The sequence below is a fragment of the Anser cygnoides genome, chromosome 10 (genome assembly GCF_040182565.1).
Source record: "Anser cygnoides isolate HZ-2024a breed goose chromosome 10, Taihu_goose_T2T_genome, whole genome shotgun sequence".
Taxonomy (NCBI): domain Eukaryota; kingdom Metazoa; phylum Chordata; class Aves; order Anseriformes; family Anatidae; genus Anser; species Anser cygnoides.
In genome coordinates, this window is record NC_089882.1 from 8804738 (window position 1) to 8820419 (window position 15682).

The window sequence follows — 15682 nt, forward strand, 5'->3', positions numbered from 1 at the left end:
ACTCTCTGACCCATAGCTCATTCACAGACTCTGTGCTGTGCTGATTTAATTAGCTGGTTAACTCACGTGGCCTGTGAATGTTTCCTGCCTGCACAGACCCTGGCTTCAGCTCACAATTTGCATACATCTTCTAGTTCTCACTTAAAATTCACCCCTTCCCAAAACATTTGTGCCTCTGACCTCCCATGCTGGGATATGTGTGGGACGCTGATGTGCTGGAAGTACAAACCCAGCTGGAACAAATTTGCTTAAAAAGCTGAGAGGACTTTCACTGAGATTTTTTGGCATTGCTCACCCAGTTTTAATTGCTTTATAATGGAATTAATGGTGGCCACCAGGTGCTGGGCTCGTTGTGGATAAGGGATATAAAGGCAGTGCAGGGTGCCCTAAAGCTCTTCCTTGGGGTGTGAAGAGCCCTAGGCAGAGGATACTATGCAAGTGAAGTTTTAGGCTCTAATGCAGTAAGTTGGCAGCACTGGGGATGTTTCCAGAAGTTGCTGCAGCCCCAGTGAATCTGTGGGGCTTAGTAGGTGCTGTGGTGGTCCTGCATGGCCCTTCCACTTTCACGAGCCAGGAAAATGGTAAGAAATTAACTTATTTCTTTGCCTGCTTCTTTGTTCACAGGGGCCTAGTGACTATAAGAGAATTAGGACTGCTAAGGTTTCTCAGTTGTGCATCAAAAACTGTTTAAACTTAAACTTGTGCATTTTGTTGTTGCATCAGCAGAGGAAAGCTAAGGTTTTGGCTTTACATGAGCAGCTCTGTCAGTCTTTTTAGAGTTAATAAAAAGTTCAGGTTTGGGGTAAATCTGTAACTCTCCAGTTTCTTTGCCAGAAGGAAAAAATAAAAATAAAAATTTGTAAATATACTAAATCATTTTCTTGCTGATTACTGCAGGGATTTTTGCTGCCAGGTAAATCTGCATTTTACAAGGAAGATCACCAGCAGGATAGATGTCTCTGATACGCATCAAGGGCTCTGAAATTGTTCCTCTCAATTGAAGGTGACAAAGAATGTAGGAAAGAATTTAGTCTGCTTTTCTGTCCCTCCCAGAACACTAATTTCTTTCTTCAAATCAACTTGTTGAAGAGCAAGCTATTAAAACTCCTTAAGCTGAGGCTCGGTGCCCATTCAGCCAGATTCCCTGTGTGCCTCTGTACCTGCTCACCCAGGAACGTGCTGTGATCTGCTTTTGTATGGGGATGCAGCCAAAACACACAGAGGAGGGGGGATTGCTGGAATTCATAGAAAGAAAAATAGATTAGCAAAATGTCTTGTGTTGGAAAGCTGCCCCCTGAGTCAAACACCATATCCGTGGTCAGATGAGGTGTAACCCTCCCAGGAGGCTGGTGCTGGGCTGCAGGGCCAAGCCAGGCTCTGCCTCCTGCGCTCTGCTCCCGCTTACTGTGAATAAAACCCCAGCAGCCAACTTCCAAAACTCGCTTTGGAGAGCTCCGGCTTTATTTCTAGCTCGTAACCAACGGGGCTGTCACTTGAGAAGCTGTGTTGATACGGATCTGCTCTGAGCAGGCTGCGCAGGCAGCAGCCACGCCAGGGCAGACGCGGGGAGCGAGCAGCCGGGCTGTAACTGTGTCACCGGGAGCGATAAAACCCCACCGAGCAGGGCTCGCAGGCACCTAATGAGAATCAGATGCAGTGCAGGATAGGCCATGGGCGTGCTCTTATCTATATGCACAGGGAATTATGTACATAAACAGCATAATTTGGTTTTACATCTTATTTTTCATCCTCAGCTTCAGGAAGAAATGAGTTTGTTGCTGGCTGTGCATGTAGGAGAGCTCAGTGGTGCACGCAGCGACTGCTCACACGTAAATGCACCTTGTTCCCGATGGGATGGGTTCTCTGCTCCTGGTGGCCCAGGGCAAACATCATGACATCTCCCAGGCAAAGGGCAGAGCTCGGGCTGGAGGAAGGAGGGAGCCCAGCAGCACCTGGGGTGGGAGAGGAGAGCGTGGGTCCCTCAGCTGCAATGTGCTGCTGTGGGTGATGCTGCCCTCACTGATATAATGGCCCTCCTTGGGGCCTCCTTGAGGCTGGTGGACTTCTTTAAGGAGAAAGGTTTGCAGTGCTTGAGAGGATACAAGAGGCGAGGACCTTAGGGCCTGGTGGCAGGGGGGCTTGCTTTCCCCCAGGGTCCCAGACCTGATCAGCGACCCTGTTGCTCCCCACCAGGGAGCTGGCTTCATAAATTCCATCCCTGCTGTGTGCTGCAGAGTAGAGGTGATGTGCTCGGTGCCACCAGCCTGAGCCTGCCAGGAAGGCTTTCTGCCTGGTATCTGAGATGATACAGAGCAGTCAGTGTTGCGTGGCTGCTTGAAGTAAAGAACAGTGTCTGGGGCAGGTCTACAGCGGTGTAAATGCAGCCATTTCTCACCAGGGAAGTGACGTTCTCAACGATTTGCCCCTCTGATTCCCTCCATCACTCCTAAGGTTTGCTCACGTGGTTTGGTTAGAATTTATTCCCTCAAAGAAAGCCGAGCAGGGATGCACCTTCCCAGGTCCGTGGGGAGGTGACCCACAGCTGTGCTACCCAAAGGGGCCTGGGGGAAACCAGCATCCAACAGCATCCAGCCCCTGTGCAGCCAGAGCTGCGGTGCTGAGAGCTGTGCGATCGAGAGATTTGTGTTCATTATCTACCTGCCTGTGGAAACCTTAAAGATCATGATTAAGGGCAAAGAAATTAGGCTCAGGGGATATTTTAATGAACAGAGAAAACTCTACTTTGTCTCACAAGTCACTTCTTACATTAAAACTTCCTGGGTTTATAATTAGAAATTTAATGTTTTGTGAACTGTGGTTCAGATTATGTGGGGAAGAGGGTTTATCGCTGTTATCTTCCCCCCTTTCTTAATCAATGCTCCTCCCCTCACTGGTTAATGACAGAGCACTTATACCCACCTTGTCTCGCTGAGGAAATTCAGATCTACAGGGCTCTGTGTGTGTGTAGGCACATACATATTATGTAATAAAATCTCCATCCAGGCAGTGAGTGAACCAGAACTAATGCAAGTGCTTGGCTGTTGGGAAGCGGAGGAGAGGGCGATGTGAGGGCTGCAGGCACCTGTGTGTCCCCCGAGGATGTCACCTCCTGGGGGCTGCCACCCCCTGCCTGGTGGGAGCCGGTGTGATGGGCAGGGTGGCATGGGGGTCCTGCCTAGGGCAGGGACTGCCTCCCCCAGCTGCTGAGGCACCACGCGAAGCATTTAATAAATAATGTGTTTTAGAGGCAATTATGTAATTATACCTCTGCTGTCCTCCCGAGCTGGGTTCACACCAAGCTCTCATGCAGAGGCAGGATTTGTGTTGCTCTCTGCAAGGCTGATTTTTTTAAAATAGACTCTTTCACTACACGCTTCTTCCTCCTTTTACCCTGAGTCTTGGAGCAACAGAGCTTTTGCTGCTGCCTATGCTTGCATGGACGCCTTGGGAGGGCACCCACTTATTATGCTGCCCCTAATAGTGACAGTCGTGTCCCAAACCATGCATGAGCATGGTGTTTGAGCATGCAGGGCTCCCCATTTCAGCGGCAAAAGTGCTCGTGGTGTGCCTGAAGGAGCCATCCTCCTTCCCTCAAGCTGTGCTGGTGGGACAGTGCCATCAAAGGAAGTGGCACAGGGAAGAGAGTCAGAAAAGAGCATCTGTGTGGCTTCAGCCTGGGATAAATCAGTTAAAAAACAATCTGACAGGGCTTTACTGTGGTGCTTGGGAGCTAAGGTGACTATGTGGGGGGAAAAGGAGTTCCTTTGCACTGTGTGGCTTTCAAAAGGTGCAAGGCCACAGCTGCAGGGCTAGTGCTTTGAGCAGCTACCAACCTGCCTGGTGCTCGGCTGCAGGAGATGTGTGACCACAGGCGGGTTTCTCAACTCTCAGAGCTGGGTTTCAAGCCCAGGAGCAGACTTGTTGGGGGAAACATTTGGGGAACAGCTGGTATCAGCTATCGCTGCTCCTCCTTGTCCATGGGGATGGATTGCATTGCTGCAGATTACTCGGTTGGCAGCAGTCCCTGTTCACACCCCGTGTCTTGCTAAAACTGTGGGCTGGGAGTGGAAGATGTGGAGCATCAGGACTGGCTTTATGCCGCCTGGGAGTTGCCTGTGCAGAGGAACTCTTGGGTACCATTTGGGTGAGCTCTCTGTGAGCCTTTTACTGCCTGAGAAGCTGGTGGTGAGGGATGAGCGAGCCTGGATCTAACCCACTGTGATCTGTACAGCGGAAATCTGGATGCACCCAGAAGGAAGGAAGGGAAATTAGGACAACAGAAATTACTGGGCTGAAAACTTAATTAACATGTTGCAAAATCTGACCTGTACTTGGGCTCTTTCCCTTTCTTTTCTCCATTGTCACTTTAGGTTTGGTTTGATTGTTGATTTTTAATATTGCTGCTCAGGATAAATTTTGCTCCCATATTAGGAATAAATTAAATCAGCTAAATGTCAAGCTAATGTGTTAATTCTGTTGCAATGCAGTGGAAAATCGTACAACAGAATTCCCCCTGCCATGCACCTTCCTCTGATTCACTCTGTGGCTCAGCTAACAGTTCTGCAGCACTGTAGATCTGGAGTAACTGAATAACAACCAGAAAGTTTTCTCTTTATTGCATCCATCTGCTGCCCTGGGATGAGGAGCAGCTCCTTGTGCTACATCTATATAATAACACATCCGTTGCTGTACGGGGTACTGGCCCCTTCTCCTTGCTTTCTCTGACAAATAAGCAACAGAACGGCAAATAAAGCTGTGGTTGCCTTTGTCAGCTCCAACTCTTTGTGCCGCAGGCTAGATGAAATACCCACACAATCATGGCACCATCCCATATTTATTTAAAAGTATTAAACTATTTATAATGGAGAGGTCATCAGCATGCTGCATTCATTAGTGAGGGCTCCGGGGAAGAGACAGCAGTGAGCAAAAAATACAAACAGGCTCTACACAGAAGAGGGAGCAAAGAAGCATCCTTTTGAAATGTCAGCACCGAGCAGCAATTAAAAGCAGGAAGACTGAAGTATACGGGGTTTCAGGAAGCTGAGCACCACAGCCAGCCCCAGCTGGTGGGAGTCCTGGGGGCTGAAGGATGGAGGATCAGGTCTGTGCTGCTCAGGGAGATGTGCACAGATTTTCCTTGTGAAGGAAGGATGGAATTGCTCCTTGTGTAGGTGACTGGTGGAGGCAGGTCTGCGCACAGTGAGATGCTGAGCACCTCCCCGAAGGCTGCATGCTGGTGAGCACAAGCTCTGTGCCCAGCATGGGCTGGAAAATGGCACGTTGGGGAGAGGCTGCTCTGTGCCAGGTTGCTCAGAAACTGCCAGCTGACCTCGTACAGCACTTCTGGGTATAACGGGTCAAAGCGGGTGTTAGGGTCTGATGATAAGAGGGGAGTAGAGGGTGTGCTGTCTCCTGGAAAGTGTTTCCAAGCAAACGTCAGTTTGCCCAGTAACAATGTTTGAACTAACTTAAAGCTATTGCAGTGGTTTTATAGCTCTCAGTTCCCTTCATTACATCTCCCGTTGAAATGTGTTCAGAAGAGCTCTTACACCTTGAGCAAGGGCCGGCCGGTCTCTGCTGACTTTGCATGCAGGCAAAAGCTAAATGTGGTACTGAAGCTAACATTAGGATAATGAATTGGAAGAGGTCAGAACAGATGAGGAGATGAATATTTCATCTTTGGCTTGCCATGCCCGTGCAGAAATTAATTTGCATTGGGCAGTTGTGTGGCACTTTTCCTTTTATATTTCTTTTTATCGTTCCTTTTTTAAAATAGACATGGATCTCATCCAAAACCCAAAGTGCTCAGATGGGCTTTGGAGCTGTCCTCACATCTTCATACTTGAAGTTTCTCAGGCTGCCTTCCGAATACGTTTTTTAAAGGTTTCTCACTGCAACTTTCTTCTTACCTGCTCACAAAATTTTCATGATTTTAGTGACAATGAAGTTGCTGCCCCTATAAATTGGCCAAACCCTGAGCTGTATTTTCCTTCCTTCTCCTGCTCAGCTGCTTTCCCCTACCTGGTTTCTGCCTTTTTACCCAAAACACTCTTCTCCCCCTCACTGAAACTCCAATAAACATTTCCCAGCTCTTAGGGGTCCCTGCAGACATGGCAGCCGAGGATCGTTCTTTCCATTTTCCATCCCATTGCTGGGCTGAGAGCATTTTATTTTAATGTAGAATTTTGCGGGAATTCCTAGGGGAACTTTTCAAGTCCATATTTCCTTGTGCTGCTGCTGCTGAATCATCTAGGAACTGAAACTTGCCTGGTTGGATAGCAATGTGTTTTTATAAGTTATCGACATGCTGAAATTGGACCTCGTCCAAAGCAAACCTTCTACTCTGCCTTGAGTTTAATCCCCGTCATACTGTGGAGGACGAACACGACTCATCTCCAGCCAGCAGAGCTGTATGTAGGGCCTGGTGACACATACAGGCAATGGAAAACAGGACCATATATGCCAGGAGCAGGTTTATAACCGATGTCATAATAGTGCAAGGACAATTCTCCTGTTTCAGATGTTGTCTACAAGGAGTAATGGGGAGCAGCAGCTCACAAGAGTAGGCACCAGTAGTTCATGGTTGGTTATCGTCCGATGGGCTGCTTTCTCCCAGTTCTGGTTCTCTGCTGGGCAGTGAACTGTCTGCCATTGTGCAATGCAGTTCTGTTTCCATGGATCCGGATCTTCAAATAAAAGCTCATTTGATACAAGTCAGGAGTGTTAAAACTTAATTCTACTGCAGTAAAAAAAAAAAAGAAATGAGCCTAAGAGTAAAATAGTGCTGAGATGCGGCTCAGACATGTGAGAGGTGATCTCCAACCTCCTGGTGTCATGTGGATGGACTTCCTGCACAGGGCTTCGCTGAGCAGCCTTGGGGTTGTGGAAAGCCTCCGTGACCTCGTGTTGAGGGCTCAGCATGGGCAGTTGAACCATCCCTGCTGCGTGACAGGGACAGCGTTTGGGTTTGTCCCTGTCGCTGTGGCTGCCTGTGATGGGTCTGGCATGCGGCAGTGGGCCGGGCAAGGTCATGGATGCCTCAACCTCCACTGGGCTGAGCGGCAAGGTGGGGCTGCCTCCTCTTGGAGCCTGCCAGGGATGCCATTTAGCTTTCACGGCTGGCTGACTGCGCTGGTCCCGCTGCCAGGAAGGGATGGCGTTCAACCAGTCGCTCGGCTTCCTGCTGCTGCCGCCCTAGGCCCTGCGGGCACCTGACAAAACCTGTCCCGTGACTTAGCGGCCTTGTCGCAACGGTGAGCGCCCCAAGGACACCGCAGGCTGGATCTCCGGCTCCCGCCCCTCCTCACAGTTCAGGCCATCACATGTGGAGGAGCTCAGCTCCTGTTCACTGGCCGGGGCTATTTACTGAGTGACCCACAGGCCGGGCGAGCCACAATGGGCCTTTGCGCCATTTCCTCCATCTCTGCTGGTTCAAGCCTCGCAGGGGTGGGAGACTGGGTGAGCTCTGTGAGAGGAGGACGAGACCAGCGGCAGGAGGAGGCCAGATCTCACTATAAGTTGCCCTGAGATAAGATGTACACGTGACAGAGGAAAACCTGTCAGTGTGCTGACTGTGAAACAAGGAAGGAAGCTTGTAAATACCACACCGAGGAGGCCGGCATGTTCTGTGAGGACAGGCTGGCGCTCGTACGAGCCCTCGCGCTCCCGCTTGCTTCTCGCTTTGCTCATCTGCCGTCCAACTGGAATTTATTTGTTAGCACTTCTTCCCGAAGCTCGCTCCCGGCAGAGCCGCCGCCGAGCCGGCTTTCATCTCCGCACTGTGCTGGAGAGAAATGCGGGGCTGGAGCAGGAAGGAGTGCACAGCCAACGCTCCAGGATCTGGCCCAACGTACTTGTGTGATGATGCTAGGAAAATATAAAGCAAACAATGCTGTAGGAATAGCTTAGCCCACATACAATATACGAGAGCTGTTCCCATGATGTTTGCTCAGTCCCTGATTAATTTAGCGCACAGGATGGTCTGGCAGATTATGCAGCGAGACATGCTAATTTGGGCCTGCGGTTCATGTGAAAGAATTACGCCAGTCTGGGAGACAATGCGAGCTAATATTAGGACACTAGGCAGGGAGTCAGGAATCCTCAGCCTGACTGCCACTGACCTGCTCCCAGGCCCCGAGTCCCTCTTTGGAGCTGGTTGGAGAAGAGGAACATCTCCCTTGATGTTCACCAGAGTCGGCCCTGGGAGCCGTTCATCCCAGCCAAGGCTTCTGGCCATTATTGTATATAAATAGCAATGATGATGATCATGATCTTTCCATAGGGGGTAAGGCACTGCAGGGGTAGCGCCTCGCATCCAAGATGCTGCTTTTTTTGGATCAAGCTGGAATGTGAAGTAGATGCTGCTTTAGCTTGAAGATGCTTTTACAGGACCAGCAAAGAGCAAGTAGATCAGGGCCATTTCTGTGAAGATACAACATCAGACACCGCGATGAATTCTTCTGCTTCGCTGCTTCAAAAAGCAAGGCAGGGGCTGTATATCTTCCAAATCACTGAATGATATCTTGTGGTGTGTTAATTGGCTCTGCTTCTGAGAACATTTATGTGTGTGCTCAGCCTTACACATGTGGCTTGTCTGATGCCTGTAAATCACTCTCATGAGCAAAGCAAAGCCAGTCCCCAGATGGCTGCAGGATCAGGGCTGTGTTGCTGCCTCGTCTGTTGTGGCTTTTGCCAGAATTACAAGTGTGACCCAGAGAGGGACCTCCCAGCTACCGCACTGCTGAAGGAAGGGTGCGTTGGTGTTGCTCTGGAGGAACTCCTCCCCAAACCCTTGTTGTGTCTTGTCATCATGCCTTTTGATGACAAGACGCAACAACTTTTTTTTTCTTTTAATTGTATTGAGGGCACCTGGACATTTTTTATTTTTTTTCAAAGAACAAAACCAGTTCTCTGTCATTGAAATCTTTCTCCCAGTCAGAGTTTCTACAGGGAAAAGGGATTTCTGCTGTTTGTTCTGTACACGATATCACTATTAATATTCTGGGCTTTGACTCTCCGCATTTGAGAATAATCCTGCATGGGGGAGGCGGCAGGCAAGGCACTGTACTGCCTCGGTCCTGTGTGCCAGTTAGTTTGGTGAAGTAGAGCCTTTATGTCCAGTTTTATTGTCCAATGAACCCATGAGATGGACACCTTTTAAGTAGCTCCATGTAAGCTGTTTAAACCAGGTTGTGCTACAGGATGGTGTGAATTTTTAGGAGCTTTTTCTTCCTACTCTTTTTTTCCGTGTTTAGGCCATCAGACTTGAACACGGTTGCATTGTAAGGGACCATCAACTCACTCAATACGCATCATCTTCAAAAGGCTCAGATTCTCCCTCTCCTTATAGCAGAAACCTTTCCTAATTTAGCTGTCTCCCACTAGTTTTCAGGATTTTAAGGGGGGGGGGGAGTTTTATGTGTAGAAGATGTACAGAGAAAATAGGTGACAGAATGGGACAGGAAGGTAGTACAGTGCAGGAAGCAGGAGAAAAAACAGGGAATGTTATCTCCTTTAGCCTCAGCAAAGCTGGCAGTGGCGTTTGAGGATGCAAAGTGGTTCACTGCGTATCTGTGGAGGGGAGGAGGAGGAACAAAGGAGAGGATGGGACTTTCAGGGTCTGAACTGAAAGTGGGCAGTGTTGGTGCCTTGGGCGCAGAGGTAAGCCCTTCTTTTTCCAGAAGCAGAAGGGGGGAGGCTTATCAGCTGACACAGATGAGCTAGGATAGCTTATCTTAGCAGGACAAAGATATTGTCTACTGAAAAGTCCCTCTTAGCTCATGTGGGCCCATTAAAATAGCAAAAGAAAAATTCCCAGAGAAGAATGTGAAGTGGTAAAACTTAATATGTACCAGACTAGGGGCAGGAACTTGCTCCTTCTGCGACGAGATCGTAGACAAGAAAGACTAGAAAAGTCAGGATTTTTTTTTTCCATTTTGAAACTATTAGTGGTAAATGCTCCTATGTGTACCAGACCTCCACTCCCACAAAAGCTGCCCAAAATGGATACTGTGGGGAGGTTTCCTTCAGGTTTCTTTTGGAAAGTTGAAACATGTGGCAGGCTCAGCTTCCCTCGCAAAGTAAATCTGATCCTTAATATAACCAACAGGCTGTGCCCTATCCCCTCCGCTCTGGACTTCTCGGGAGCTTTACAAGGCTGGGGACAGACTGACTCGGTCCTTGCCAAAAAGCCGCACCCACGGCAATCACATCCTGGAACGGCAACGGCTTCTGCAGGGAAGATGTGTCTGAAAGAAACTAATAAGCTCCGGAGCACAAATGCTAATGAAAGCTAATGAGATCTGCACTCCTTCAGGTGTAGGATTTCTTTTAAAATCTTACTTCTTAAGATGACTGCTGGTTTCACCCTCTCTGCCGGACACCCCGAGGCCTGCATCCAGGTGGCTGCTCTGTGCCCTTGCGTTTTGCCCAAAAAGTACGACAACATCCCCAAGACGCTGTAACACCCTGTTGTGTGTTATTTAAGCCGTACGATATGACAGAGCATGTCTTATGGAGCCATTAATTTATGCCGTGGGTGACTTTAACCACCCAAGAAGTATATTAATGGCCCCATAAAATATATCCCAAAGTGTCTTAATATGGTTATGAGATTGATCTTCAGCTTTATATTCCGCTGTGTGAAATTATTGAAATAAATTGTAGAGAAAGGTGACATGGTGGATCCCAGCAAGGGGCGAGCTGCCTTTTTCTTAGGATCCCGTGGTCGCAGAGTTGCTCGGTCTCCTGTTGCAAGTGTCATGGGCTGGAGCTCCAGCCCCCTGCCAGTGGGATGCTGGTGATGTCCTGTGCAAGGTGCTGCCTTTCAGGACGGAGCGGGCTGGCACAGCTCTATGAAAACCCCGTGGTGTGCTCCTGTTGCCTGTCCTGTGGCTCTAAGCAGATTTGTTCGTGTCCTGTGCTTGGGAGGATTTCTACAAGTGTGGGTTTGCTCAGCAGCTGGAGTTGGGGCTTTTCTTAAACATTTGCTAGAGGATGGATAGCGGAGTCAGCCCCGCTCCTCTGTGCTACCAGTACCTGCTTGTAGAGAAACCTGGACACCATGCAGAAAACTCCTCTCCGGCAGGAGTGTGCTGGGATTGCTGTGAACAGCAATTCCTGTTTGGGAAATGCAGCAAACCGTGACTTTCCTACTGATAGATGCTAGCAGCATGAGTGTACCGACAGGAAACCTCGACGTCAGGAAGGCTAGACCTTGTTTAAAGTCTCTTTTCATCCCAGGATCTACATACTCAGGGTTTTTGAAGCCTCCAGGCCTATGATGTCAAAGAGGGTTTGGGTTTTAGCTGGAAATTAAAAATGAATTCTGCTCTATTAAGTAATCTGTGCTTTTTTTTTAATAGCCTTAATCATTGTGATCTTTTTTAATGCTCTCTGGTGGGACCGTATGGCTCTGAACTCTAATAAACCCACAGAGTTCTCAGTGACTGAATGTGGTGTTTCATCCCAAAACAAGTAAAAACTATGGTTTTTCTCATCAAAACTTAAATGAGAACTTTGACCCACTTTAAAGTCCAGGACAGAGCCTAAGATTTCAGAGATGCTTATGAGACCAAGACCGCAGGTCAATGTCCTTTCTGAAAGAACCGTTTTAGCTGCTATTTTGTGTTTGCAGTGAGGCCCAAAGCATGCAAGCCTTCCTCTGAAGGAGGAAGAAGGCATCATCCCAGGTGAAGCTTTGTTAATTAACATTTATAAAGCCCTTGGAGACCCTTGCAAAAAGCAGGGCAGGTTACTGGAATGAGGTTCCTTACTGAATGCAGCTGGCAGAAGATGGAAGGAAGTCAGTCAAACACATCATGCACGGAGGAAAACTGAAGGGAGAGCCCTGAAATCAAGAGAAACTTCTGGCTAAGCTTTGAGGGTTTGTTAATTACCAGCAAGAACAATTTTGGGAACACGGTGGCCCAGACATGAGCACAGCGTTAGGATTAGGATGGGGACAGATCACACGTGCGTTAGCGTTGCAGTGTTTGTGAGCAAACAGAAAACGGCCCTGAGAAATCTGTTGTATCATAAATTTTTATTACTTAAACTGTTTTTCTAAATGGCGTTTTTCAATTATTTTTCCCCGAGGCAGGAGTGGTGCTGTGAGATCTGGTCAGGGCAGCCACAACGCGTGCGATGGTCATGTGGATCCCAGCTGAATTCCGGCTTCGCGGGGCTGTCGCATCACACCCCACGCAAACGGCGGCAATAAAAATGTCACACCCAGGTCTGGCCGTGAGCAGGAGGGAGTCTCCCTGGGCTGTGACCTCACACGAGTGACACAGCCTTCAGCTGGCAGGCAGCTGAGACATAAACCCTTCCCTTCGGCCACGCTGCTGCCGTTACTCCCTGGAGGATTTAGCCTGATCGCTGATCCAGTTTTTACTGGTCAAGGCAACATAAAAAGCGTGCCCTGATCCTAAAAGTGACAAATTGGGTAGCTGGTTACAAAGCCAGCCAAAGCAGATGTAAGGCTGCTGCGAGCTAGAGGATCAGCACAGCGTTAAGCGTGAAAAGTAGTAAAGCCCTGAGTGGGAAGAAACCTTCCAGAGAGCTGGAAGGAGCCAGGAGCCGGGCACGGCACAGAACTGGGGTTTCAGGAGTCCCATCCTGCATCTCCCTTCGTTCCCAGCTTCCCAAGCACTGACAATCCCACAAGTTTCCCGCTGCTGTGCTGCGTGGCAGCGGGCAGAGCGTCCCCGTTCCTGGTCTGGGGGTGGCTGTGGCACCCGGGGCAGAGCGTGCAGCTGCGGGGCGCTGCCTGCAGCGCTGGGGGTTTGATGAGAGCCGCGGGAGGGAGCCTGGCTGCGGGGAAGCGGCGATGGGTTGCTGGGTGTGAGGGACAGGCTTCTTCCTCTGGACAGCTGGAAGGGCAGGGAAGGCACTGCTTTTGGGGTCTGTGCACCCCCGGTTGCTGCACCCCAAGCTGCCAGCGTCGCAGATCATTTCAGTACACACGTGGCTGGAAAGATGGGGGATGAGAGCGACATGGGGAGCAGCAAAAGTCCCTGGGCTGTGCCAGCAGAGCACCTGTGAGGGCATCGTGGGGAGCGAGATGGGGCTCTTTGTTTCCCCGGGTCACTTCTCAGCCCCGATGAGCAGCGAAATAGGGCGGGCATGCATCTGACAGCTGAATTCCTTGCTGGAAGGGGCTTGGTCCTGCATAAACTGCTCAGAACGAGGCCTGGCTTTCAGGTTTGGAAGCACGGAGCGCGACCTGGAAGGGACAGCTGGCTGCGCACGCTTACTTATTTTTCCCCCGTTTGAGTTTTTGCACTGGCTCTGGGTAACTTCGGAGAGCTGGGGCCAAGGGCAGAGGGAGGGATGGATCCCGGGACGGATGGATGGATGGATCCAGGGGTGGAGGGACAGATGCGTGTCCTTTTCTCCCCCCCGCACGGCTCTGACCGATTGCACGGGAACACAAACCGCCCAAACTCGAGCGCTGCCGAAAGTTCAAGCCCCCAGAAGCGGAGAGCAGAGACGGGAGCACCCCCCGCTCCCACCCAGCCTCCCCGCAGCGCTGGCACCACGCGTGCAACTTTTCCCGCGGGCCCCCCCCGGCCCCTCCCGCAGCTCCCCCCGCAAGGTGGGCAGCGCATCGGGGCCGCGCCCCCCCGGGGCCAGCGCAGGACACCCCCCCCCCCCCTTTTCCCTTCCCCATCCCCTTCCCCGACCCTCGGGGGCCCGGCTGCCCGCGGGGGGGGCCCGGTGCGGGGCCGGGGCCCGGGGGCGGGGATGCGGGCGGGGGCCGGGCCGGGGCCGGGGCCGGGGCGGGCCGTGCCAGGGCGCAGGCGCCGGCGGCGCGGAGCGGGACGGAGCCGAGGGGAACAAAACAAGCGGGGGGACGGCGGGCAGCGGGGGCAGCGAGCGGGGACGGGGGAGGGAGAGGGGGAGCGCAGCGGGCCCGCGGCGGCCGAGGGAGGGAGGGCGAGGAGGAGCCGGAGCTGCTGCTTGGGAGCTGCTGCTTGGGCACTTTTTGATTTTTTTAAAAAAAAAATCTTTTTTTTCTTTTTTTTCCTTTCTTTTTTTTCTTTTCTTTTTTTTTCTCCCTTTCTTTTTCCTTTTGTTATTTGTAATTTTTTAAATTCCGAGTTTTTAAATATTTTATCTTAATTTTTTATTTTTTTCATTTTTCTTTTTTTTTTCCTTTTTTCTTTTTTTTTTTTTCTTTTCGTTCGTTCATTTCCATTTCCCATTTTAACGTCGGGGTTTCCCGTTGTTTTTTTTTTTTTTTTTTTCCATTCCCCGTTTTTTTCATTTTCCACTCCAATCCCCCCCCCCCCCCCCCCCCCCCCCCCATAACCCTTTCTAAGCACGGGAGGCGGCGCGCTCCCTTCCGCGGCCGCGGAGCCACGCTGGGGAGCGGCGGAGGCGCCGGCGGGGATGCCTTGAGCGGCCGGCGCGGCTCGGCACGGCTCGGCGCGGCTCGGCCCGGTCTATGAAGCATCGGCTCGGCTCCCCCGCGCACCTGCTTGAGCGCGCTCCCGCGGGCGCGGAGGGCCGCGCGGCGCCATGGCGCGGGTGGTGCAGAAGAAGAGCCACTGGGCCGGCCGGGTGCGGCAGTGCGCCCTGAGGCGGGGGCCCGGCGGGCAGCTGGGCTTCGTGCTGCTGGGGGGCGCCGAGCACGGCGAGTTCCCCTACGCGGGAGCGGCGGTGGCGGCGGCGGGGGGCGGCGAGGAGGCGCTGAGCGAGGGGGAGCTGCTGCTGGAGGTGCAGGGGGTGCGCGTCTCCGGGCTGCCTCGCTACGACGTGCTGGAGGTGATCCGCGGCTGCCAGGAGCCCATCGTGGTCAAAGCCGTCCGACAAGGTGCGAGGGGGGGGGGGCGGGTCGGTGGGGTGGGTGGGTGGGTGGAGGGGGAGGCTTTGCCCATCGGGGCACCCTGGGGTCCCGTAGGAGCGGCTGGGGGAGCCGCACGCGGCCCCGTGGGCGCGTTGGCACCCGTGGGTGCGCTCCCCGTGGCTGTGCGCCGAGGTGCCCGCGGAGGTGGGGACAGGCACGTTGCACCCCGACTCGGCCCCGCAAGCGACGTCCAGCCGGGGCCAACGCGGGCAGAGGTGCCCACCTCCCGCCTCCGAGCATCCTTCGGAGCAGCCACGCTGCTGGGCGACAGCTTGACCCTGCTCCAGAAAGTGCTGGTGGGCTGCTGCCGTCAAGGAGGGGACAGCCGCCCCGCCGTGGCAGGATCCCTGTCCCTTCGGGTTCCCCGTTCCGCCGGCCAGAGCGCACCCGGCGAGCAGGTGAAGCTGCCCCGTCACGGTGCTCCCGCCCCGCAGCACGGCTCCGCTGGGAAGTTTGGAGCCTGTGGGTTGGCCCCAGCCAAGTGCCAAACCGCCAAGAAAACCGTCCTCGCCGAAAAAATGCCTGTGCCCCCTCCTGCGTTTTCTCCGCTTGATCGGAAAGCGAGGAGGGGAGCGCCCGGGACTGATGGGGAGAGGAGGCTGGGGAAAAGTATGAGGAAATCGGGCAGGTTTTCTTGTGTGCTGATCGCTTTAGCAGGTGTTAAAATACAGCCTGCGATGTTGCAACGGGAGCGGCGGCGGTGGGTGACGGAAGGTGTGGGGGTCGTTCCCCGCAAGCAGTTTGCCATTAAACTTTGGGTTATTTTGGAAACGCTGCCTAGTGTAAATAGAAACTTGTCGCGGGAATACGCCAGAAAGGACAGAATTTGAT

The 15682-nt window shown here is 52.0% G+C and overlaps 1 protein-coding gene across 30 annotated transcripts in view; it reads left to right on the forward strand.

The window, feature by feature from the left end:
* The first annotated feature begins 14305 nt into the window (after positions 1–14305).
* Positions 14306–15682, forward strand: part of MAGI1 (membrane associated guanylate kinase, WW and PDZ domain containing 1) — a 327075-nt gene continuing 325698 nt past the window's right edge. For 9 of the 30 annotated variants that reach the window (XM_048071854.2, XM_048071859.2, XM_048071875.2 and 6 more), the window contains exon 1: positions 14310–14818. In XM_048071854.2, coding sequence (XP_047927811.2) covers positions 14524–14818 — 295 coding nt within the window. In that variant the 5' untranslated portion in view covers positions 14310–14523. Of the gene's footprint in view, positions 14819–15682 lie in introns of all 30 variants that reach the window. The other 21 variants (XM_048071903.2, XM_048071913.2, XM_048071855.2 and 18 more) reach the window with 6 other exon arrangements.